At 40.2% G+C, this 25295-nt stretch overlaps 2 protein-coding genes across 5 annotated transcripts in view; both read left to right on the top strand.

Moving 5' to 3' along the window:
• Window positions 1-25295, top strand: part of LUZP2 (leucine zipper protein 2) — a 592171-nt gene that overhangs the window by 466196 nt on the left and 100680 nt on the right. For 3 of the 4 annotated variants that reach the window (XM_061610611.1, XM_061610614.1, XM_061610613.1), the window contains exons 8-10: window positions 6669-6713; window positions 18463-18537; window positions 20315-20479. In XM_061610611.1, coding sequence (XP_061466595.1) covers window positions 6669-6713; window positions 18463-18537; window positions 20315-20479 — 285 coding nt within the window. The remainder of the gene's footprint in view (window positions 1-6668; window positions 6714-18462; window positions 18538-20314; window positions 20480-25295) is intronic. The other variant, XM_061610612.1, reaches the window with a different exon arrangement.
• The window catches only part of LOC133376085 (methylosome subunit pICln-like), a 37589-nt gene continuing 32870 nt past the window's right edge, over window positions 20577-25295 (top strand). The window contains exon 1 of the mRNA XM_061607492.1: window positions 20577-20589. Coding sequence (XP_061463476.1) covers window positions 20577-20589 — 13 coding nt within the window. The remainder of the gene's footprint in view (window positions 20590-25295) is intronic.

Below are 25295 nucleotides of genomic sequence, written 5' to 3'. Positions count from 1 at the left end.
AGTTCAGCAATAAAAATATGGTGTCCTTTAGATCATTGTCTCCAGGCTTATGTCTCTTGTTATTACGATAGCATATTGAATTTAGCTGGGAGTTTCTGTATGTATTTCTCATCTTTAACGAAATCAGCACTCTGAAATTTCTATCACTACAGGAAAATATCTGCTTCCTCTTTTTCAAATCCAGATGCGGCTGTACATTTTTTAAAATAGTGTTAGTGCAGTGAACTGTCATAACAACCCCATTTCTTTTTCTATGTATTGCTCACAAACATACTTTTTTCTTATGTATCTGCATTCATTAGGTGAAATTACACTATTTTTAAAAAAAGTTTTGACCTTTCTTCTTAGATGAGAACTCACGTAGTTATACATACTCCCCTTGGACCTATAGTCAGTGACCTTTTGCAGTAAAGATGTCATATTTGGAATGCATTTTTGTTAGTTAATACTTAAACAGCATTATCAATATATGTGACACTTTAACAATTCACATAAGTTTTAAAAAGCTGGCCCCTGTTGCTCTGAGCTTATAATTTAAATGTTAACAATAGGACAGACAAAAGAAGGAAGGAGGGATGAGAGAAGCAAACATGACAAGAGTTGAATGAAAAGGATGATTTTAAGTTATTTGTGACATTACTCTAGGAGCCACTGCAAGAGGCCCAAATGCTCTCTTCTAATTTATCTCATAGCAAGAGGACATGAGCCAAGGGTTGGAAGCAGTCCTGGGTTTGGCTGTTTTAAATTGGATAATAGGAAAAGGAAAGGAGAGGGATTAGAGCAGCCTTCCTCAACCTGGTGCCCCTCAAATACTTTGGACTAGTCCAAAAAATCTGAAAATCATCCTGTTGGGAAGACTTGATTAGAGGATTAAAGGTAACAAGGGTGAATGCCAGGAATGAATCTGATGAGGGCTGCAGAGCTTCCTGATATCAAGTTGTGCACAAACATCTTGAAAGTAACAAACAATTTTGGACATGTGCTGAATACCAAGGCTTTTTTTATCATGTGCCTCGGGAAGAGATTTTATCATCAAGAGGGGAGACCTGAGGGGGCCCCAATTGCCGTAGTGATGGGTAGAGGGAGGTATGGTGATATGAGAGGGACGTGCCAGGTAAGGAGAACGCAGCCCAGACATGTAGTGGCTGTGCCGCGTTCTGGTCCTTCTCATACCCGCAGGGTTGTTGGTTGTCCTATCAGCCAACTCTCAGATCTCCAGTTGCTGCTTTTTAATGCCAGATCGGTACATAATAAAACCTCCCTCGTCCATGATTTGATTGTGGACGAGGTGGCCGATCTGGCATGTATAACCGAGACCTGGGTGGGCGAACAGGGAGGAGTTAGTCTGTCCCAGCTCTGCCCACTGGGGTATCTGGTTCAGCATCATGGTAGATCTGAGGGTCGGGGAGGGGGGGTCGCTGTGGTCTATAAGAGTTCCATCTCACTCACCAAGCACCATGTCCATGCAATCACTGGTCTGGAGTGTTTGCACCTTGTGCTGGGCCAGAGGGACAGACTGGGAATCCTTTTGGTGTACCGCCCACCTTGCTGCCCAATGGCTTCCCTAACTGAGCTGACGGAAGTGGTCTCGGAGATACTGTTGAGATCCCCCAGACTATTAGTACTGGGAGATCTCAACATTCATGCTGAGGCTACTTTGTCTGGGGCAGCTCAGGACTTCATGGCCGCCATGACAACCATGGGGCTGTCTCAATATGTTAGTGGCCCAACACATACATCGGGGCTTACTCTTGACCTGGTCTTTGCTACTGGACATGGGGATAGTGATCTGGATGTGGGGAGTTTTACATCTCTCCCGTTGTCATGGACAGATCATTGCTTGCTGAAGTTTAGACTTTCAGTAGCCTTTTCCCTCTGCAAGGGTGGGGGACCTATTAAATTGGTCCGCCCCCGGAGACTAATGAATTCTGAAGGTTTTCAAAAGGCTCTGGGGGGTTTTCCGGCTGATAAGACTGGCGCTCCTGTCGAAGCCCTGGTCGATCTGTGGAATACAGAGATGACCCGGGCTGTTGACACGATCGCTCCTGCGCGCCCTCTCCTATGTAGAGCTCATACAGCTCCTTGGTATACTCCGGAGCTGAGACCGATGAAACAAGACAGGAGGTGGCTTGAGCGGAGATGGAGACGAACTCCCGACGAATGCAATTATGAGCTGGTTCATGCTTCTACTAAGCTCTGTGTAGGAGCGGTGAGGGCGGCAAAAAAACAACATTTCGCCGCCACTATTCAGTCATCTCTCTCACGCCCACGGGAGCTTTTTAAAGTGGTTCGTGGCCTACTTCATCCAGGCCTACAAGATACGGCAGATACATCGGTAGCTCGATGTAATAAATTTGCTGAACACTTCCAGCATAAGATCTCATGCATTCGCCGGGACTTAGACTCCTATTTAATAGCAGTTAATCCTACTGAGGTGTCCAGAGCACAGTCTTGTCATGTTTTGTTGGATGAGTTTCAGTTGGTTCAGCTCGAGGACGTGGACAAGGTGCTTGGACAGGTTCGTGCAACCACTTCGGTACTGGATCCTTGCCCCTCTTGGCTAATTAAAACTAGCAAGGAAGGAACAGTTGGCTGGGCCAAGGAAGTGATTAATGCCTCTTTACGAGAGGGAGTGGTCACTGGCTGTCTGAAAGAGGCGGCAGTGAGACCACTCCTGAAAAAACCTTCCTTGGACCCAGAGGATGTCAGCAGCTACAGACCAGTAGCCAATGTTCCGTTCCTGGGCAAGATCCTGGAACGTGTGGTTGCTGACCAGCTCCAGGCGCTATTGGATGAAACCGATTATCTAGATCCATTTCAATCGAGGTTCAGGCCTGGTTTTGGCACTGAGACTGCCTTGGTCGCCCTGTTTGATGACCTATGTCGGGAGAGAGACAGAGGGAGTGTAACTCTGTTGATTCTCCTTGACCTCTCAGCGGCTTTTGATACCATTGACCATGGTATCCTTCTGGAGAGGCTTGCGGAATTGGGAGTTGGAGGCACTGCTTGGCAGTGGTTCCGTTCCTACTTAGCGGGTCGTCTCCAGAAGATAGTGCTTGGGGAACATTGCTCGACACCGTGGGTTCTCCAATGTGGGGTCCCGCAGGGTTCGGTTCTGTCTCCCATGCTTTTTAACATTTATATGAAGCCGCTGGGGGCGGTCATCAGAAGTTTTGGAGTGCGTTGTCATCAGTATGCTGATGACACGCAGCTCTACTTCTCCTTTACATCTTCTTCAGGTGAGGCAGTCGACGTGCTGAACCATTGCCTGGCTGCGACAATGGACTGGATGAGAACTAACAAACTGAGACTCAATCCTGACAAGACTGAGATGCTGTTGGTGGATGGTTTCTCTGATCGGATGGTGGATATATACCCTGTCCTGGATGGGGTTACACTCCCCCTAAAGGAACAGGTGCGTAGTCTGGGAGTCATCTTAGACTCTTCCCTCACACTTGAGGCTCATGTAGCCACGGTGGCCCGGAATGCGTTCTACCAACTTCGGTTGGTAGCCCAGCTACGTCCCTATCTGAGTAAGGAGGACCTCTCATCAGTGGTACATGCTATGGTAACCTCGCGTCTGGACTACTGCAATGCGCTTTACGTAGGGCTACCTTTGAAGACGATTCGGAAGCTACAGCTAGTGCAAAATGCGGCAGCCAGACTGCTAACAAGAACTAAGCGGTCTGAGCATATAACACCTGTGCTAGCCCGTTTGCACTGGCTTCCAATATGCTTCCGAGCCAGATTCAAAGTGTTGGTACTTACCTATAAAGCCTTATACGGCGCGGGACCACGATATCTGTCGGAACGCCTCTCCCGATATGAACCGGCCCGTACACTATGGTCTACTACGAAGGCCCTCCTCCGGGTTCCGACTCATAGGGAAGCCCGGAGACTGGTGACAAGATCTAGGGCCTTCTCAGTGGTGGCCCCCGAACTATGGAATGGTCTCCCCAAGGAGGTGCGCCTGGCGCCGACACTATCATCTTTTCGGCGCCAGGTTAAAACCTTTCTCTTCTCTGAGGCATTTTAATTCCTGTTAATTGTAAATTATTATATTTTGATTTTAGACTGTACAGTTTTGTGTACAGTTTGTGTTATTTTTATTGTATTTTTAATGTTCACCGCCCAGAGAGCTGTTGCTAGTCGGGCGGTATATAAGCTTAATAAAATAAAATAAAATTAAATAAATAAATAAATAAAAAATAAATAAAAATTTTAAAAAAAGACATTGAAAACAAAACTGTGTAGCTAGTTTTGATTAACTCCTAGTAGCAAGGAAAATTATAAACATCTCTAGTCTCAGTGACAATGAAGGATGGTGCCGCACAAAGTTTGGCATCCTGGATTCTGTGGACGACAGTCACTAGAGATGAAACCAGTATGGAACCCACTAAGGTGTGACATTTTGTAGCTCTTATAATCCCTTCACTTCTTTGTCTCCAGCCTGTTATAGTGTTGGAAAGGTGGGGAAATTGTTTATTTATTTAAAACATTTTTACTCCACACTTCAGCCAAGAAGACTCCCAAAGTTAATTTTTTTTAATTTTTTAAAAAATATTTATATCTTGCCCTTCTACCCTATAATAGGGCACTCAGGGCGGCTTACAAAAATAAAATCAAACACGTACATAATAAAACTGTAAACAGTAAAATCACAAAAACATTAAGATAAATTAAAATACATAAAATACAATTAAAATACATAAAATACTATATATCTATCTATCTACACACACACACACACACACACACATATACATATATACATAAGGAGTGGTACTAAAGGGACTACAAAGGTAAAATTTAACATAGAAACAAAATCTACCAACAAAATCTACCTAAACCAGTTATCTCAGAAGTCCTCTAACAGATTTGGGAACAGTCAGACCCACTCAATACCTTTCACACAGGGCACATCTACTCCCCCCCGTCTCACACCCAGGGAGGGCCAGCCTTCTGCCAGTTGCAAACTCACTCTAAAGGCATCTGGCAACTTTCTGCTATAGTTCACTGCACAGGGTCTCACCCTGCATAGGAACTATGTGTGTGCCATACGTCCTCCCATGCTTAACGTTACAGCTGTGATGAATATAATTCAGGTATCCTGATGGAATGGCAGCTGCAAGGAGAGGAGGATCTAAGGTAGTTACTAACTGAATTGGATTTGGGAGCCTACCAACTTTTTCAATATACTTGGTTGGATCCAAAGAACCATGAACACAAGTAAAATAGCCACAAGCACTTCTACAACCAATAATGAACAGTGCTATAATATGCATATTTATTCATTATGCAACACTTACTGCCAGACTGCACTTACTGCCATAAATTTGGGGAATTTATGGTGGTACATAAATGCAACAAACAAATCAACATTTCCTTCTAGTTCCAGTTTTTGTTTTTTAGAAACTATTGGACTGAATGAATGACAATTGCAATAGAAAGATTTGACTACATTATCAATCTCAATGTCTCCCATACACCTTTTCAAGCATAACGATTCCCACTACCACCATTCACAGCTTGAATAATTTTAATCCATTGTCTGAGTCCTTTATTCATCACTGGACCAAGTTAAAATCTCATCAGATGAACCTATTCAACTCCTGTGTGTACTTTTTAAAACTGTTTGTGTGGATGTGAGTCACAGTGGAGTCTACTCATCCTCATTTTTGCACAGAGGAAAAATAAAAGGGAAAGTACTAGACAGGTTTCTGTAAGTGACAGATGTGCTGAATCAGTCCCCAAATGAAATAGTCCCCAAACTATACTAGGAGCAGGCCATGTGGTTGACCAATCTCATGTTTTCTTTGATTGTTTTATTGTTCAAGATTACAAAGATGCTAGATGGGGATTGCAAAGCCTTTGCCTTGCCCACAATACCTTGCTTCATTTGGTGCAGGGGAGGCTGCTCACGTCGTGTATGAAACTAGACTACCATCAGCATTCATATATAATAAAATGAGTCTAGTATTTGCAATATTTAATAGTTTCAATCAATCTTTATTTACAGTCAACTGACCACAAATACAGAACATGGTATTGAGTATTATGAGATAAAAACTACATGATAACAGAGACTACAACAGACAGCAAAAGCAACTCAGTTAGTTTAATGTCCATTAACAATCTTGATAATACTGTGTGGCCCAAATAGGGATGGAAAAGAAATTCAATTCAGTTTGCATTTAAAGATGAACCTCCATAATTCACACTTTCCAAAACAATACAAGAACTGAAACATGGTCATACTTTGAAATTCGCACTTCTCTGAATTTTCCAATATAGTTTTCGAACCGTGTAAAAATATGCATATATTAAGCATGCATAAAAATGAATATATTAGTGAAAATAAACTAATATTAGGGGGAAATGCTTGCAAAAATATGTACATTAGTCAAAACTACGTACAAAGATGTGTACATTAGGAGAAATTTGCACTAAAATGCTGATGAATTTTCATGAGGGCTTTTTTAAAAGAATTGCTGGAGAAATGTGGAGAACTGAAATTGACAGATACAGCCATCTCTAGATCCAAGTTTGGAAACTCAAAGCATCATGGCATTTGTATCTTATTGTGAGTGCTCCTAGTTAAACTGAATTTTGTTTACACATAACAAGCTGTTGACAAATTAATGATACTGTAAAAATGCATTTTATAGGATTTTCTATTTGAGAAGACAACAATACTTTACATTTTAATGAAGGTATGTCTTTGTTGCCAAGATGTGTTTATCACTTCTCCTTTTCTTTTCCTTTCTTTTCTGCCATAGTCATATTATGTTAACTAATGGAAATCCGTTTTGCTAGGGGTATATAATTAGCTCCTTTTGTTAAGGAGAGGACAAAATAGCAGTGCAAACTGTTGCAAACTGAAGAAAGATACAATGTTTAGCTGCACTATCAAGACAATTGTGCTTATAGAGAGATATAAATACATAAACAGCAATAAAAATAAAATCACAGTGTAATCCTGCGCATGTCTGTGCAAAACTAAGCAATGATTAGATTACATAGCAGTATTTAGATTATTTAACTCTGAAAGCTAACATGTGAAATTGAAAACTAATGTTCAGTGTGTACTCATAGAAAATTGGTTGTGAAGGGGTTTGTTGAAAGCACAGGATAAATTCTGCAAATTATTATTTCCCCCCACAAAAGTTCTACTAAATTATTGTTCCCCATCCAAGAAAGATTTGTTTGGATTCTGGAATCCCTGTTTCTGGAAATGGTTTTGAAGTTCTTTCTGCTCCAGAGGCTCCAGGGTTGTATAGGCTAGATGAATTTTGTGGTGAAGTGGCAGAGCTTGGAAAAGTTACTTTTTTGAACTACAACTCCTATCAGCCCAATCTAGTGGCCATGCTGGCTGAGGCTGATGGGAGTTGTAGTTTTAAAAAGTAACTTTTCCAAACTCTGTGAAGTGGTGTGTGTGTGAGAGAGAGAGAGACAGAGACAGAGAGACAGAGAGAATATATATGGGGCATGGCTACATATGCAGGACTGCATGTCTGTAAGAATGTGTGCCAAACTGGACTGAACATCAATATTTTGTATGTGGGCAAGTTCTGTGCCTGCTGTGTTAGGTTCTACTAGCATTCAGGTGGCACAGAACTACATAGGACCACATTATCATTAATACTAGGTATTAGGAGAAGTATCCTGCATACCTCTGTAAGAGTGCATTAGACTTTCCATGAATAATCAACAATGACAGTAGGGAAACCCAGTAACAATACATATAAAATCTATAAAACCATCTTTTTTTTTAATGGACTGCCTTCAAGTCGATTCCAACTTATGGCGACCCTAAGTCTTATGGTGACCTCATGGTAAGCGGTATTCAGAGGGAGTTTACCATTGCCTTCCTCCGAGGCTGAGGGGCAGCGACTGGCCCAAACCGGTACAAATTTGTTTACAAGTATACAACACTGTTCCTAAATCCCCCACCATAGCCCTTGCCTCAGTTTTTACTGGCACTAGTCTGTTTTATAAGTATCTTATTATTTACCTCTCAGTGGCAGCATGTCTCACAATAGCTGCAGGGTGGAAGTCTTCTACTGCTTTCTCTCTTGGAAACTGGTACTTGTGTGTTTGGTGTTCAGCGCTGAAGGAAAAGTTGACTTACTCTGTATATCTGAAGGTCAGGCCAAACCTCATGTCTTTGCAAAGATCTGGTTTCCTTTTATTTCCTTTATTAATTCCTCTTCTGGTGATATTAAGCCCCCAGCATCCCATGTTAATCTAAGGTGTGATTATATATAATGGTATTTTGTGGTTTTATCTTCCTGCATTTCATGTATTGTATTTTCTTTGTGCCATACTTCGTATGTACCACCCCATTTCCTCTATCGTATGCCCTGTATTTGTTGTGTATTGTTTATTTTGAATAAATTAAAAAGCAAGTATACTAAACACATTATAATCCCCAAGTGACCATGCACAATATTTTTTCCCTAACTGAATATTATCTCCATGCAGGGGGGAAATGTCACATGTGAAACAAATGTTAAACAGCATGGCTGTAATATTATACAGCTGGCTGTATACTATAGCCAGCATGGATTTGTCACATTCCGCAATGTTAAATTGAAAATACCCTCATGCCATTCTGATGCTTCCCATAAGCTCATTTCAAAACAAAACCTTACAAAACTTATAGTCCTGAACTCAGAAATGCTTAACAACTCTCTAAATTTTCATGGTGATACACAAAGCAGTCAGAGAGAATCGAGATTTCAAAGTCTAAAAAGAGAGAGAAAAATCCGAGAGCCCTTTTGGACTTTTTTCTGTGAGAGTTCTCATAATCTGTTGAAATCCATTAAAAATCAGCCATGTTCAGAGAGTACCTGTAATCCTATTACTGACGTTGCCCCATACCCTGAACTTCATCTTCTGCAGTTTAAAAGTTAAAAAAATGCATAGCTGATTTTTAATTAATTTAAGAAATTTAGCATTGAACTCAAAGATAAGGCTGGGATGCTCAGTATGAACCAATTGCTCGGCTTGCCTAATCAGAGGGCCACACCCACACCAGACTTTGATTTCACTTGAGACAGTCATGGCTTACCCCAAAGAATCCTGGGAAGTGTAGTTTGTGAAGGGTGCTGAGAAGAGACTCTTCTTCCCTTGACAGAGCTCCAGTAGCCAGGCTGGTTTAACAGTTAGCCACTCTGATTGAAGGTCTGTGAGGGGAACAGGGCATCTCCTAGCAACTCTCAGCATCCTTCACTAACTACACTTCCCAGGAATCTTTGAAAGAAGCCGTGAGTTTGACCTGGGAGACCAGGGTTCAAATCCCCACACAGCCATGAAGTTCACTGGATGACCTCCGGCCAGTCACTGCCTCTCAGCCCCAGAAGAAGGCAATGGTAAAACCACCTCTGAATACCATTTAGCATGAAAACCCTATTCATAGGGTCGCCATACGTCAGGATCGACTTGAAGGCAGTCCAATTTCATTTTCAAACATGATTGCATAGAAATAAATCCCATTGAACTCGGAAAGTATGATCAAACCCACCCACCCTCCTATCACCTCCCTCTTGCCCCTTCCCTCCCCCTTCCTTTGCCCCTCCCTCCCACTTCCCTTCCAATTCCCTCCTTCCTCTTCCTCCTCCTAACCCCTCCTCCTCCCCATGGTCAGTTTTACCTATCTTCAGCATGATTACACAGAAGGAAATACCACTGAACTCTATGAGCATGCAAGTGATTGAACCTGCCCTCCCCTTCCTTTGCCCCCTCCAATCCACTCCTTCCCCTCCCCCCTCCCCCATGGTCAGTTTTACCTATCCTAAACATAATTGCATAGAAGTACATCCCATTGAACTCAATAAGCATGCAAATGATCAGACCTGCCTTTCTCCTCCTTCCCCTCTCCTCTCCCTTGCTCTTTCCCTCCCCCCTTCATTTTTCCTCCTCCCCTGACCACTCCAGCCCTCCCTCCCTCCTCTCGGTAAGTTTTACCTATCCTAAGCATAATTGCATGGGAGTAAATCCCACTGAGCTCAATAAACCTGCAAATGATCAAAGCTGTCCTTCCCCCCTCCTCCTCCTGCCTACTCCCATCCCCCTTCTCCCCTCTGCCCTTCCTCCCCACCCTCCTCCTTCTCCTTCTCCCCTCCCCATCCCTGTGGTCAGTTTCACCTATCCTAAGCATGATTGCAGGGGAGTAAATCCCACTGAACTCAATAAGCATACAAATGATCAATCTATTCTCAGCAAACTTGCACAGGATCCCATTTCTTACATCAAGGATTAAAAAGCAGTGGAATTCACTAATAGGCAAGAAACCTTGTGGTATAAGAATGTACTTATAGCCCACAGCTATTTCTATCAAACTTTAAAAAGCAGGGAAATTGGGCTGCTATAGTGAATGCACCAGGGGAACAGGAGACCTGATCTCCTCTCTGTGATATTGTACTGCCCCACAAATTTGTTAAAATGCAAACACAATTTGGGTTGGTCTTTCACACTCCAGTCCACTTCCTGTGTAGTTTGGAAGAATTGGGTAACATGTGTCTCTGAGCATATAGTGAGTGGTGGCAACACCTGCAATCAGCCCAAATAATAGAAAGAAGACATGTGCTGTGCTGATCTTGTTTTAGCTGGGAGGAAGCAACATTATTAAGACAGTTGATATTGTTCAGATGGTCACTTTAAATATGTCTGATTTACCTTGCAATTTTAGTGAAGTTTCCTATAGGAAATCATTTTCTTTTGTTTCTATTTATGTGAATATGTGAAGTACAGCAACGCTTTGAAAAATTTACACTTAAAAACCTCCAAAAATAATTGTGGAATAATGGCACTGACTATTCTGCAGAATAGTCTCCAGTGGACATCAGAAGTGTCTCAATTTGCACAAGATAAAACAGCGGAAGGTGAAATATATTCTAGCAAAATTCTAGGTGTGCTCTATGTTTTTAATTGACCGTGTCCACCTTTCCTTAAATAAAGTGGTTTAAACATAGGAGGCTGAAAACATGCATTTTCTTTTTCCAGCAGCTAGAGTCATTGCTGAAGTAGCAATATATTTTAATCAGTCTGATTTTACATCAAACTGCAGTTTCAAATTCAACTGTTAATGCACCCAAAATAGAAATAGAAGCTCCAGTTTGAAATACAAAAGACTGTCTTCACCATCATGTGACACTGAGCAATAAAAAGGCTTTGAAATTAATCAAAATAAATTTGACACAGATTTCTAGGATGAATAATGAGGGAAATAAAAAATTTTAGATTAAATTCTCGTAGAAACATTAGTAGCACAGGAATGAAGCAAAGTAAGAAGAACACCAACAAACATACAAAGATATGGAGATGGTGTTAGCACCACTCACCATATGCTCAGAGGCACATGTTACCCAATTCTTCCAAGCTACACAGGAAATGGATTGGACTGTGAAAGACCAACCCAAATTGTGTTTGCATTTTGGCAAATTTGTAGGGCAGTATAATATCTCAGAGAAGAGGTCAGGTCTCCTGCTCCCCTGGTGCATTCACTATACCTGCCCAATTTCCCTGCTTTCTAAAGTTGGGTAGAAATATCTGTTGGCTATAGGTACATTCATAAACCGCAAGGTTTTTTGCCTATTAGTGAATAACTATGCATGCAGAAGCTGAGGCTGCATACATGTTATTTATTTATTTAATTAATTATTACATTTATATACTGCCCCATAGCCAAAGCTCTCTGGGCGGTTTACAGCAATTAAGTTACTCTGCAAGAGAATCTGGAAATTACTCCAATTGACACAATTAGCAGGGAGGGGGGCTTAATTTCAGTCCTTCCCCCTCCTGAACAGCTCATTCATGCAATTCCACCTTCATACAATTGACCAGGGTTCCTGTCCCCATGTTGGCAAGCTGCTTCAAATTAATGTCAATCATGCAGTGGCTGTGGAATGTACCCAGCACATGCAGTATCATCAAAGAATTGGGGTTCACCGAGCATGTTTTCCTTGTCCTTTCATACATTCAAACTGAACACCCAAAGACATTTTAGCTAGAATAGTCAATAGTCTCTGGCAGCAACTTCTTCCATTGTAAAATTACTCATTCCTTTTTTATTATCTGTAATTTCCAAAACTTTTAATGGATAATTAGTTCTCAGGTCACCATAGTTTGACTCCCAGGTATAATTGGGCAAAAACAATTATTATCTGTCTTTAATTTTTTCAGTGAGATATTAAACATGCATACTTGAAAGCAACCTGAAAGAATATTGTTTTTTAAAAAAAGGATTTAATTAGAAACAATGAATTGTTCTCATTTTAAACAAATTGCAGTTAGTAAGATAAAAGGTTCTAAACTAAATAGAATATGTATTTGAAAGAATAATTATTGCAATTACTGCTTGTTCTTTTAACAAGCGTCTCTTATAGTCAGTGTTTACATATTGTGCCTTTTTCTATTTATATTTCAATAAAATTAATTGATTCAAGACCCATTTAATATATAATTATTTCTGATATAAACAATGTGCACTATGTGCATCCTGAAAAGTTTCACTTGATGAAATAGTATCCAGTTTAACTATTAATGGCCACTTGGAATGCACAATGATATTTGGAAAGCAAGCAGTATTAAAAGAAACCCTTCATTCTGGTGGAGCAGAAGGAACTTTTGTAGTTTCCAAATATTTTTCAAGATTAATTCAGAAACATTAGGACTGGAAGAAATTCTGGCAATAGTCCTTTTCTACAAACTTGTAGAAGGACTAGCAGAAAACTTTGTGCAACATGGATGTAGTACCATTACACAATGCCCATGCTAAAAGTAGCAAACTGATAGATTTCAGTTCCCTTTTCTCACACATAGATCTTGCACTGTCATTGAAAGCCCTTCCCTTGGGATCCCATCCATTGATTTATTATGAAAACAATGTTTGAAATTTTCCATTATATGAATAGTATCTAAGCTTGTGATGATTACCAGGTACAAAGATTTCTTAAATGTGGAAATCTATCTCATTAGGATAGTTTGAGCAACTTTGGCCTTACTCCAATTTTGGTTCACTGGCGTTGATGCAGATATCATATTTAATTAACAGTGACTTAAATCCTATTAGGATTTAATATGTATCATGTGAAATACATTTATTAATTGTGTGTATGTTCTATATTTCATATCACATAAGCAAGTAGTCTTCAGTATAATACACATCATTTATGTATTATATTCTGTATTATATTTATGTATTTTATATTCTATGTTTGTCAGATGTTATATTGATGTTATTTGTCAGATATATTTATGGTGGATTTTTGTTTGCTTGCAGTAATGAAGTCCAGCAGGCTTGCCTAGTGTCGTGCATATATTTGAGTGTGAACCCTATTATGGCCGCAGACCAGAATCCTCTGCAAAGTGCTGTGATTCTGTGGCAGATGTGTAGGGGTTCCTCACAGAATCATAGAATAGTAGAGTTGGAAGAGGCCTGTAAGGCCATCGAGTCCTCCCCCCCCCTCCGCTCAATGCAGGATTCCAACTTAAAGCATACCCGACAGGTGGCTATCCAGCTGCCTCTTGAATGCCTCCAGTGCTGGAGTACCCACCACCTCTCTAGGTAATTGGTTCTATTGTTGTACTGCTTAGGAAGCTTTTCCTTATGTTCAGTTGAAATCTGGCTGCCTGTAACTTGAGCCTATTATTCCATGTCCTGCACTCTGGGATGATCGAGAAGAGATCCTGGCCCTCTGTGTAAGAACTCATATCTCCCCTCAGTCTTCTCAAGGCTAAACATCCCCAGTTCTTTCAGTCTTTCCTCATAGGGCATTGTTTTTAGTCCCTGGTCATCATGAATTATTTGATGTGGAAAGGGTTACTTAAAGGCACCAAGTTTGAAAACCAAGATTTTCACAACTGGTACTTGCAAAAAGCTGCATTAATATGCTAAAGTCTAGAGTTCTGAGTTCCAGCATAGATTACTTGTTTTGATCACTTTTGTTGTTGTTGCCACGACTGAAGTGTTATAACTACTGCACTATTGCTTTTTTAAAAAATAGACCTTTTTTTTCATTTCCCAATTCCATTTACCAAGTATACTTATCTCGCCCACAACCTGGAGGACATAGGGCTGCATCTCACCCTCTGGAACAAACAGAGAGCAGGGAATTGTCACCACTGCCACCGATTTTCTCTGCAACAGCAGCCTCTGTGACACATCACACACTGTTCTGGAGAGTCCCCAAACTCTCCAGATAAGTATTTTATGGGGTGCAAAAGCTCAGGAAGGGGCTGGAAAGGCCCCCAATCTTGTACTCACAGTTCTTTGGATGCCCAATTTATGTGGTATAAAATCATTCTAATAAGGCTAAACTTCATAACTGATTTTATCACTTTTTAAATCCCAAGGGCAGCATCTGATTACTACCTTCCAATTTTATCATTACAACAACCCTGTGCAATAGGTTAGGATGAGAAGTAGTGGCTGAATCAAGGTTACTCAGTGAATTTTATTGGTCAGTGCAGATTTTCACTTGGGTCTCCTAGTTCAAGGCTTGTCTTTTTCTTTGCATCAGATAATGTTTCACTGACTTTAAAGCAAAGTGTAAATTAACATCCTAATTTATCATAATGGAAACCTATGGACATTTTTCTTAACGTAACAGTACTGAATGGAGATTTAGGAATAATCTAATAATAAAAATGATTAAAAGGGGAAAGCAAGGCGGAGGTTTTAAGCATGATCTGCTTTCAAATGGTCAATCAATCTGTTCAACCAAATAGCTTTCCACTGCAAGTTTGTAATACAAGTTATGTGGCAGGAGGATTGATACTTGTGGCCTATTGATTTAATAGTTGGTGAACAAAAAAGGATTTGTGCAATAGATTCAGATATTAAAGTCAATCAGTTAACTGGAATTGGTGCTTATATGCACAGCTGGGTTAATAGCCAACACATGAAATGGGATTAAATACCTGTACTGACTAAACCACAAATAGACTTACTTGATATGAATAAGACTTTCTATACTCTGTTAGACTCATTATTGCCTATCTCATAAGGACTGCAAATAGCAGTCGGGACAGGGCAAGAAAAGAATTTTGGTGTCCAATTATTCCAGGTAGTGCTTTTTCATTCATAAAACTAGAGAGGATTAAACTGTGTTTAAATTACAGGGAAATAGATTTGGATTATGTAGCTATAAAACGTTGATTGCATACTGGAGCAAGTTGAGATATCTAGGGAATTTCTGGAATTTCCCTCACTGAGGAGTTTTCAAGAAACTGGCAAGATCTGTCAGGGGTCTTTAGGTTGTTTTGATATTAAGGTTGAACTAGGAAACCCATTGGGCCTTTTCTAACTCTAAGCCCAGTTGGATATTAGTTTATAAACGTGAGCTGATACTGTGCAGGATCTGACAAGGGTTGTTTCTAGACCTTCCCATGCAGTTCTTGTAAAACTGGCACAAAACTGGCATTCCTTTTTCAATTTCATCTTCTTTGGGCTCTCCTCTTTGTAGGCTGAAAACTTCCATCCCTGTTCCGGGGCACATATACATCCTGGTGTTATAGGGGAGGGGGAGCAGCATAACATATTCCCTCTTTTCCTGAACAAGGCTTTCCATGTTTGAACTTCATCTGCATGAAATATTACACTATGGGGACTTGGAGTATACTACAAAAATCAAAATGTACTTGGGCATACTTTGCCTGATCCAGGAGCACCCAGTAAACTGAATATCCAGGTCCCTATGTGAACTGCAATCCTACATTCATTTCACCATGATTTAAGCCCCCTTAAATCACCTTAGAAAGAGAAGGAAATATCTAACTTTTCTCTGAACTTTCCTAATTTATTTTTCATATTGGTGGAATAATTCAAATTCACTTTGAGATTGCTTTTGCTCAGAGTCTATTTAATACATTAAACATAATTTCTTAATTCAGCATATGCCATTTTTGCATTTTATGCCAACCACCAGCCTGCCAATGCCACACATTACTGAATGAGAGGGTGAAAGTGCCTCTTCCTATAGTTCTGTAAAGGCAATATGAAAGTCAGACATCTGGATGGTGGGATCTTTGGGAAAAATTAGCAATAAGCCCCAGCAATTGTCTGGAAATGTTTAGCCAAGAGCCCTAAATATGATGTCCTCTATGACTTGTGAGTTAAAACCTTGCAGAGCAATTCATATGCAAAAAAAAGTTCAGTGCCTCATGAAAATGTCTTATAGCAGACATAACCATCTGGTCCAACATCCTTTCCCACATTCCCTATATAAACACCGGATGAAACCACAAAGCCATTTAAATTTACAAATAGAACAATTATACTACTAATAATTTTAAGTCATGATTTTAGGACCCAGGGCTGTTGAGCCATAATGGCTCTTGCTGATGGGGTTGTTAAAACAAGCAAGTCCAAGGCTGAACCAGGCAGGTTGCATTGCAAGCATTCTCATTATTGGATCCAGTATAACCTATTAAAAAACACAAGTTCCTGGAATACAGTTATTACTGGCCAATAAACAGTGCTGATTATACTCCATCATCCATGGGGAATGATTAGATTTGTGTCCCTAATTGATTGGATGGTGTTGTGACATGTGGCACAAAGTGTGACCAGCCCATCTCCCACAGCATTTTGAATTTCTGACATGCCCCACAGCATTTTCAGTACTAAGGGGATGTTGATATCACTGTAGATGGCTGCACTAGTACAATGCTAGTCAGTTTTGCCACAATGAATCTTTCTTGTGAGGATGAGTCTCCATAAGCCTATTCTAAAACAATTGGCCAGCTCAAATAGCAGCAGATGGTTCATTCTCATAAGGAAAGTAGAATAACAATAAAAATAACATTAACAAAACCTGTAGTTTTGTGCTTCAAGGTCTATGAGAAAAGAAACGAAGGAAGTAGAACACCTATGAAAAATAGCTGGCAACTCAATCTTGAAGAAATTGAGTGCCTAAGTTACAAACCCTCTATCTCTTGGTGCAGTTCAATAAAAATCTAGAATGAATTAAAGTTTATTCACTAATACGCAAAAAACCTTGCGGTGTAAGAATGTACCTATAGCCCACAGACATTTCTAGCAAACTTTAAAAAGCAGGGAAATTGGGCAGCTATAGTGAATGCACCAGGGGAGCAGGAGACCTGAACTCCTCTCTGAGATATTGGACTGCCCTACAAATTGGTCAAAATGCAGACACCATTTGGGTTGGTCTTTCACAGTCCAATCCACTTCCTGTGTAGCTTGGAAGAATTTACTAACATGTGCCTTTGAGCATATGGTGAGTGTGGCAACACCTGCCATCTCCAAAGATGGAGAATTATATTTTTGTATGTTTGTTGGTGTTCTTCTTACTTTGCTTCTTTTCTGTGTTACTAATGTTTCTACAGAGAATCTAATCTAGAAAATTTTATTTCATTTTTCATCCTAGAAATCTGTGTCAAATTTAGTTTTATTCATTTCAAAGTCTTTTTATTGGTCAATGTCATATGATGGTGAAGACAGCCTTTTGTGTTTCAAATTGGAGGATTATGTTCTATTTCTATTTTGGGTGCATTAACAGTTGAATCTGAAACTGCAGTTTGACGTAAAATCAGACTAATTACAATACGTTGCCACTTCAGCAGTGACTCTAGCTGTTGCTATGTTTAAACCACTTCATTTAAGGCAAGTTGGGCATGGTCAATTAAAAACATAGAGCACACCTAGAATTTTTCTAGAATATATTTCACCTCCCACTGTTTTATCTTGTGCAAATTGAGACACTCCTGAGGTCCACTGGAGACTATTCTGCAGAATAGTTGGTGCCATTATTCTAAATTCCAATGGATTGCTAGGTCACATGACTGTGTTTGGAATAGGAGTTTGGAATAGGGGTGTGTGTGTCCTTGTCCTGTCTCTCCTCATCCCCAGAACACCCCTTTTTGGAGACTTACGCCGGCATAAATTCCGCTGGCTTAATTCCATAAGTGAGCCATGACTGAGCTGGCTGAGGGACTTGCACAAGCCTATCTCTGGCTCAGGCAGGGTGAGGGACTTATCCCAGGTCAATCAGGAAAACCCAAGATCCACTGAATCCCACCTCTGTCATCCCAGAGGTTCATGGGTTTGGACTGACTATAAGTATCTTAGAAACATACAACACAATATTTACCAAATACATATGAAAACAGTACAAAGCATATGCTTTGATGGGGATTGTAAATATTTTAACACAAGATGAGATTTTTCCATTCCCTTCAAATCAATGGCAAAACATCCATCTAAGCAAAGCCGGATTTAGATACTGCAATAAAATGTCCCCTCACCAAGAGCCTTCACCAGTTCATCAATCGTAATATTCCCCGGAGAACCTGTTGTATTGATAAGATAGGGTTTTTTATTTCATCTATTTTTCTTACCTTCCAAAGTAAAACCTTTTTTTCCCCCTCCTCACAGATATGTTAGACGAAATGGGGTTATAATTTATACTAGTTAATTTGTTTTTAAATTTCCCACAGGCACAGCAGCTTACAGACTTGGAACAAAAACTAGCAATTGCAAAAGAAGAATTGGAAAAAGCAGCTCTTGACAAAGTAAGAACCTTCTGAGCACATCTTTAAGCTCTATTAATAGACAGTGATTGCAGTCTTAATATGACAACATAAGATCTCATTCTTGTAAAAATGTAGACATATATTTGATTTTATGCATAATGAATGTTCCCACTGGAGAAAAGGGAAGTTCTTGTAGTGAGACAGTCAATGCACTGGCATCTGTTCATTGAGGATGATGAAGAGCCATCTCCTTCCTCTCTCTTAACATGCTCAGTGAGGGGGAAGAGCATCATTATTACTTTTACAACTTTAAATAACAGAATACAGCTGGGATCAAAAAGATGTAATGTCATAATAACTGTAGTACAGAGCATAATTGGAAAGAGAAAATGTGTCCTGGGTGAACATTTTCTTGAGACTGGAAAATACTTTAAAATATAAAGTAGATAACCTCATCTAGCTGTATGTACTGCCTTCAAGTCAATTCCGACTTATGGCGACCCTATGAATAGGGTTTTCATGAGGCTGAGAGGCAGTGACTGGTCCAAGGTCACCCAGTGAGTTTCATGGCTGTGTGGGGATACGTGGTCTCCCAGGTTGTAGTCCAACACCTTAACCACTACGGTTGTTATGGCTGGGGCAATGTCAGTATATATACTGCTTAATGCCAAAATAGGCTTCTAAGTGGTTTACAGGTATGAAAACTAATTACACAAGCATCAAAATATAAATATCCATGATTAAAATACACAATAAAACAGAGGATAAGTGCATGCTCTCATAATTCTGTCATGCTATCTCACAGGGTTGTTGTGAATTATGTGTGGCACTGCTGGATGCTTGACAACTAGTGAAGGTATCATTCACTCACAGTCAGATGTGTGGCAAACTTGTTCACACTCTTAAGAGTCAGGTCACAAGAATACAGTGCATGGATTGCAATCCAAACATTGAACAATGTATTTAGGAAAATCATAAAAACACAACAAAGCAGTTTGCTAGGGCACTGTTGCTGAAAATAATCCAAATTTGAGTAAGCTTTCTGCATGTCTTCTCAGCATCACACAACAAACTTACGAAGTACATTAGTGTGTTGAATTTCACCATGGCAAAATCCTTAAAAATAATTCTGTTCAGCTCAGCAATCCTCATAACTTCATCATCATCATGGAGGGGGGGGGCAACAATGACATTCGTATCCTTTCTTCATTCATGTTCTAGACAGAGAATAACCCTGTGGACAGAAAATTACTTGATAGAAAATTAGTTGGCCTATTAATTTCTAAATATAAACAATCAGGAAACATATGGAGATAACATCAATAGTAGTGGAAGTTACAACAGTGCCTATATAAGAGACCATTAAACTATCGTTAGGCAAGGCAACATTAGTAATGTTAAATTTTGCCACCGTAACTCAGTGGGATGGTAAAGATGTAGCTTTGTGGATCATGAACAGCCATGGGAAATATATAAAATCCAATGGATAGCATGTAGAATAAAAACATATGGCAAACTACTTCCTAAACATAGAACAGTCCACCTCCTTCCAATCTGTACCAACTGATACCGTCAGGAAACTGATTGTGCTCTAAGTGTCAAGGCCATGGCCAATTTGTAGATCCCAAGCCCTATAGAATCACTATGGCAGAGAACTATTGCTGTCTATTCCTCTTCCCAGTGTGTGAACAGTCATGTATTTGTTCTGTTTCTTTTTCTCATTATTGAAAATTATAAAGAACAGTAAAAGTACAGAGTAAAATATGGTCGGTCCTCTGTATCTCTCATTAAGATCAAATGACATTTCTCCCCTCAGGAGTCACAGCTGAAAGCTCTAAAGGAGACTGTACAACTCTGCCTGTCTTCAGTTTTGCACAATCAACCTCCTACTACAAATATAATCCCTTCAAGACCGATAGAGAGACATACATCCCCAGTCGCAAATGGTTCAAAAATTCCATTTCGAGTGACAAACGCCAAGGTATCTTTTTTTCTTGTCTTAAAAAAAAGAGAGAGTTTGTCCTGAAAGTCCATCAAACTGGAACTAAGGAGGATTTAAAATTCATTGAAAGATTAGGATGAGTTTTGAAGGTAATGCTAAGCCTTTGCTGTCACTGAATTGACTTTTTTTAAAAAGTTGGAAAACAGCTTATTTTTCTTGTTACTGACGAAGATTTGGGATATTTGCTGTTATATAAGCCTCATCTGCATAGTTTGCTGTTACAGTACATAATCTCTGCTATTTAGTATCCAGTTTATTGATACTGTCTGTAATTAATATACCATTCAACAGATCTTAGTGGTACAATTAATATGTCTGCAAAGGCTAGTTGCCACTAATTGTAGTTGAAAACAATGGGACAAATCAGTCATGACTAGGCTTAGTCATGACTAAAATTTCCTGGAATGCACACACAAAACATAATTTGAATCATGTGACACCACAGAAAACTTGCAATCATTTTTAAATGCTGCACTAATATAGTAACACGTCATATCAGTCACTGGTACCTTAGTGATGGTGTTGTAATAGCAGCTGGATATGATCCCCAAACAGGGACAACATATCAGCAATTGCCACTGTGTCACTACTAGGGATGGGATCCACTTGGTGGTGCCAGTTTGGATCACATTCCACTGAACTTGCAGGCACTTACATTCCATTTTAGTTATTTTTCCACAATCCTTTGCTTTTACTGATCTATTTTTTTCTCCTGAAAAATAATGTTGTTGTTATAATTGTTTTGAACAATGTTTTATTTTTGGAAAGGAAAGAAAAGCAGCTTTCTGTGCTCACCCATCCTATCCCACTTTCTCCTCCTGCTCTTGAATTGTATTGGATCTCTCCCTCCCCCCAGCTATAAGATTGCCTGATAAGTTACCATGACCAGTTGGTTACATGTTAGCAAAGCAAAGACACATGCTTATAAGTTTGAAGTTGCAAAGCAAAGACCAATGCTGGTCAGTTTCACCTTAGCAAAGCAAAGATGCTGATTAGTTTAATGTTAGCACAGCAAAGACCCATGCCACTCAGTATCACGTTTACAAAGCATAGATGTTGATCAGTTTAGTGTTAGCACAGCAAAGACCCACTAGTCAATTTCATGTTAGCACAGCAACACAGCACAGGAAATACAACAATCATAATACTGTTATATTACATGCAGATTTTTAAGAACTTGGTGTTGGGAAAAGCCATGAAAGTTTTCAGCATTCAGTATCAGTCTGCAAAGACAGCAAGCATGCAAACTATGGGTAGCTTCAGTGCCAAATTTGATTTTAGCAAAATTGTCGCCAATCCCTAGTCACTGCCAGTAATCCTCTTTCATCTAACTGGTTGCAGCACTGCCGTATGTCACTTTTATGGTTGATTTATATATGCAAACCCCACATATTTTCTCCAGATTATACACATGTATGCTCTAACAACTCAGGGAATGACAGGGTGCCACACACATACACACACACACCTTTGCTTACTATCTTGACTCATTCACCTTCCATTGTAGGGGTGTTCAAATATACACACTCCACTGTAATCAGTGAACTCATGAGAGTTCTGAACAACTTCCGCCCAGTCTCAAACCTACCATTCTTGGGCAAGACGATTGAGCGGGTGGTGGCGAAACAGTTGCAAGCACACTTGGAGGAAGCGGATTATCTAGATCCATTTCAATCGGGTTTCAGGCCTCGGCATGGGACTGAAACAGCCTTGGTCGCCTTGGTAGATGATATGAGGAGGGCACGGGATAGGAACAAAGGTACCTTCCTTGTCCTCCTCGATCTCTCAGCAGCTTTTGATACCGTTGACCACGCTATCCTTTTGGACCACCTGAAGGGGTTGGGCATAGGAGGCACTGTATTACAGTGGTTCCGGTCCTTCCTCTCTGGTAGGTACCAAACAGTAGCACTGGAGGAGGAGGTTTCAGATCCTTGGCCTCTCACTTGTGGGGTGCCACAGGGTTCTATCCTCTCCCCGATGCTATTCAGCATCTATGTAAAGCCGCTGGGAGCAATCATCAGGAGATTTGGGCTACAGTGTCATCAATATGCAGATGACATGCAGCTCTATCTCTCATTTAAATCTTCACCGAGGTTGGCTGTAGAAACCATGTCCAAGTGCCTGGACTCAGTGAGTGACTGGATGGGAAGGAACAAGCTGAAGCTGAATCCTGACAAAACTGAGGTACTGTTTGTGGGAGACAAGGGAAGGCTGGGGGATGTGGACCTGATGTTCAATGGGGTATGACTGCCCCTGAAGGACCAGGTCCACAGCCTGGGGGTCATTCTTGACTCCCAGCTGTCCATGGAGGCTCAAGTCTCGGCTGTGAGCAGGGCAGTGCTGTATCAACTGCATCTGATACGGAGGCTGTGCCCCTACCTTCCCAACCATTTGCTCCCACCGGTGGTACATGCCCTGGTCACCTCTCGCCTAGACTACTGTAATGTGCTCTACGTGGGGTTACCCTTGAAAACGGTCCGGAAATTGCAACTGGTACAGAATGCAGCGGCTCGTATGATTAAAGGTAGCCGCTGACAAGATCATATTACTCCAGTCTTGAAGGAGTTACATTGGTTACCGGTTGTTTACCGGGCCCAATTCAAGGTGTTGGTTTTGACCTTTAAAACCCTATACGGTTTGGGCGCAGTTTATCCGAAGGAGCGCCTCCAGCATCGTCAGGGATGCCGCTCGACAAGATCAGCCTCACAAGACCTTCTCTCGATCCCACCGGTTAAATCAGCTAGGCTGGTGAGGACCAGAGAGAGGGCTTTCTCAATAGTGGCCCCCACCCTATGGAACTCCCTCCCAAATGATCTCCGACATGCCCCCTCTATGATGAGCTTCCGCCGGATTTTAAAGACCTGGCTCTTCAGGCAGGCTTTTGGGATGGGTTGAAACTTTTACTGTATGTTTTAATAATTTTAATGCTTAATGTATGCCTAATGTTTAATGTATTATTCTGTTTTGTACGTCGCCCAGAGTGGCTGGGTAACCAGCCAGATGGGCGACTAATAAATCCAAGAATAAATAAATAAATGAGAGGGAGCAGATCATGCCCCTAGTCACATTTCCAGTGCTGGTATAAAACACACAGTAATCTGCTCACCTGGACAAGCCCTATGCATGACTTGGCCAGTGATCCTGCTTCCTCATCTTAACTCACTGACTAGCTGTATGTGTGTTATCTAATCTGAATACCCTATTTGTTTCTCTATAGAACCATGATATTCACTCTATTATTTTAAGTGGCACCCTGCTCTTATCACTTATTTTGGGATGAGAAGGAGGTGAATGAAAGGCACCCCATTTTGTCAGGAGTTGTTAGCTGTTTTGAATCTCATCACTTTAATCTCTTATACATTTTCACATGCAAAGAAATCAAAGGTTCAAATGAGTCTTAAATGATTGTAATCTAGGGATAATTGCTCATATAAGCAGGTCCAAGAACTATGATTTTTTTAAAATCAAAAATACACAACATTCATAGACATAATTCATCTAAAGAAGGTTCTAAAATTAACATGTAGGACAGGGCTAGGGAACCTGTGGTCCTCCAGAAGTTGCTGAATTACACATTTTATCATCTCTGACCACTGGCTATGCTGACTGAGGCTGATGGGAGTTGAAATCCAGCAATATCTGGAGGCTTACCCTTCTATGATGAAGGGAGTGTGGATTATTGAACCTTGACAATGGGTAAAGTCTCCTCACAGGTGGTAGTAATATAAATGTTTATATACAGCTCCCCAGCAGAGTCCTAAAGCATAGATCTACAGCAAGATTTCTCCAAGTGAATAGAGAGAGGGAGGGGGTCTGGAGGCTGGGCTATATTTTTAAAAAGTACACAATTTGGTCACTGTGCCTGAACTAGGTTTTAGTTCTTCACTAACAACTTCAACAGAGACCCTTATTTGCGTGTTCCTGGCATCTGAGGTGCAATGGGTGGCTTCAGGGAAAAGAGCTTTCTCAGTGGTGGCAAGCAAAACTGTGGAATGCTCTCCCCAGGAAGACTCACCTGAAACCTACCTTTTTTTTTTTTTAATAATTTTTATTCAAATTTTTCAAAAGACAAACAAAACAAAGTCAAACAACAAAAACATAACAATACAACAAAAGAAAAAAAATAAAATAGTTGACTTCCGATTTGTCGCAGATCAGCTATAAGTATATGATATATATCAAACCTGTCCCTTAATATATACATACAGGATCACTTTTCTCCATAGGCTATCTTAGTTAATCATCAAATCCCAATATCATCATTTTATTTTGATCTTTCAACAAAAAGTCTAAGAGAGGCTTTGATTCCTTAAGAAATGTGTCTGTCGATTTTTCTCTAAGTAAACATGTCAATTTATCCATCTCTACTAAGTCCATTAATTTCAATAGCCAGTCTTCCATTGTTGGTGTTGATTCCATTTTCCACTTTTGTGCATATAATAATCTTGCTGCCGTAATCATATATAATATTATTCTTCCATATTTCTTTTCTATTTGTTTATCCATAAAACCCAATAAAAAAAATTCTGGCTTTGACTGAATATTTATCTTTAGAATTTTTTGCATCGTCCTACCTATCTGTGCCCAAAATGATTTTGCCTTTTTACACAGCCACCACATATGATAAAATGATCCTTCTTGTTGTTTACATTTCCAACAAACATTAGAAACATTACTATACATTTTTGACAACTTTTCTGGAGTCATGTACCAACAATACATCATTTTATAGAAATTTTCTTTAAGATTATAGCATAATGTAAATCTCAAGCCTTTTTTCCACATATTTTCCCAT

The sequence above is a fragment of the Rhineura floridana genome, chromosome 2 (assembly GCF_030035675.1).
Source record: "Rhineura floridana isolate rRhiFlo1 chromosome 2, rRhiFlo1.hap2, whole genome shotgun sequence".
In the NCBI taxonomy this organism is placed as follows: Eukaryota; Metazoa; Chordata; class Lepidosauria; order Squamata; family Rhineuridae; genus Rhineura; species Rhineura floridana.
This window is presented reverse-complemented; position numbering and strand designations above follow the sequence as displayed.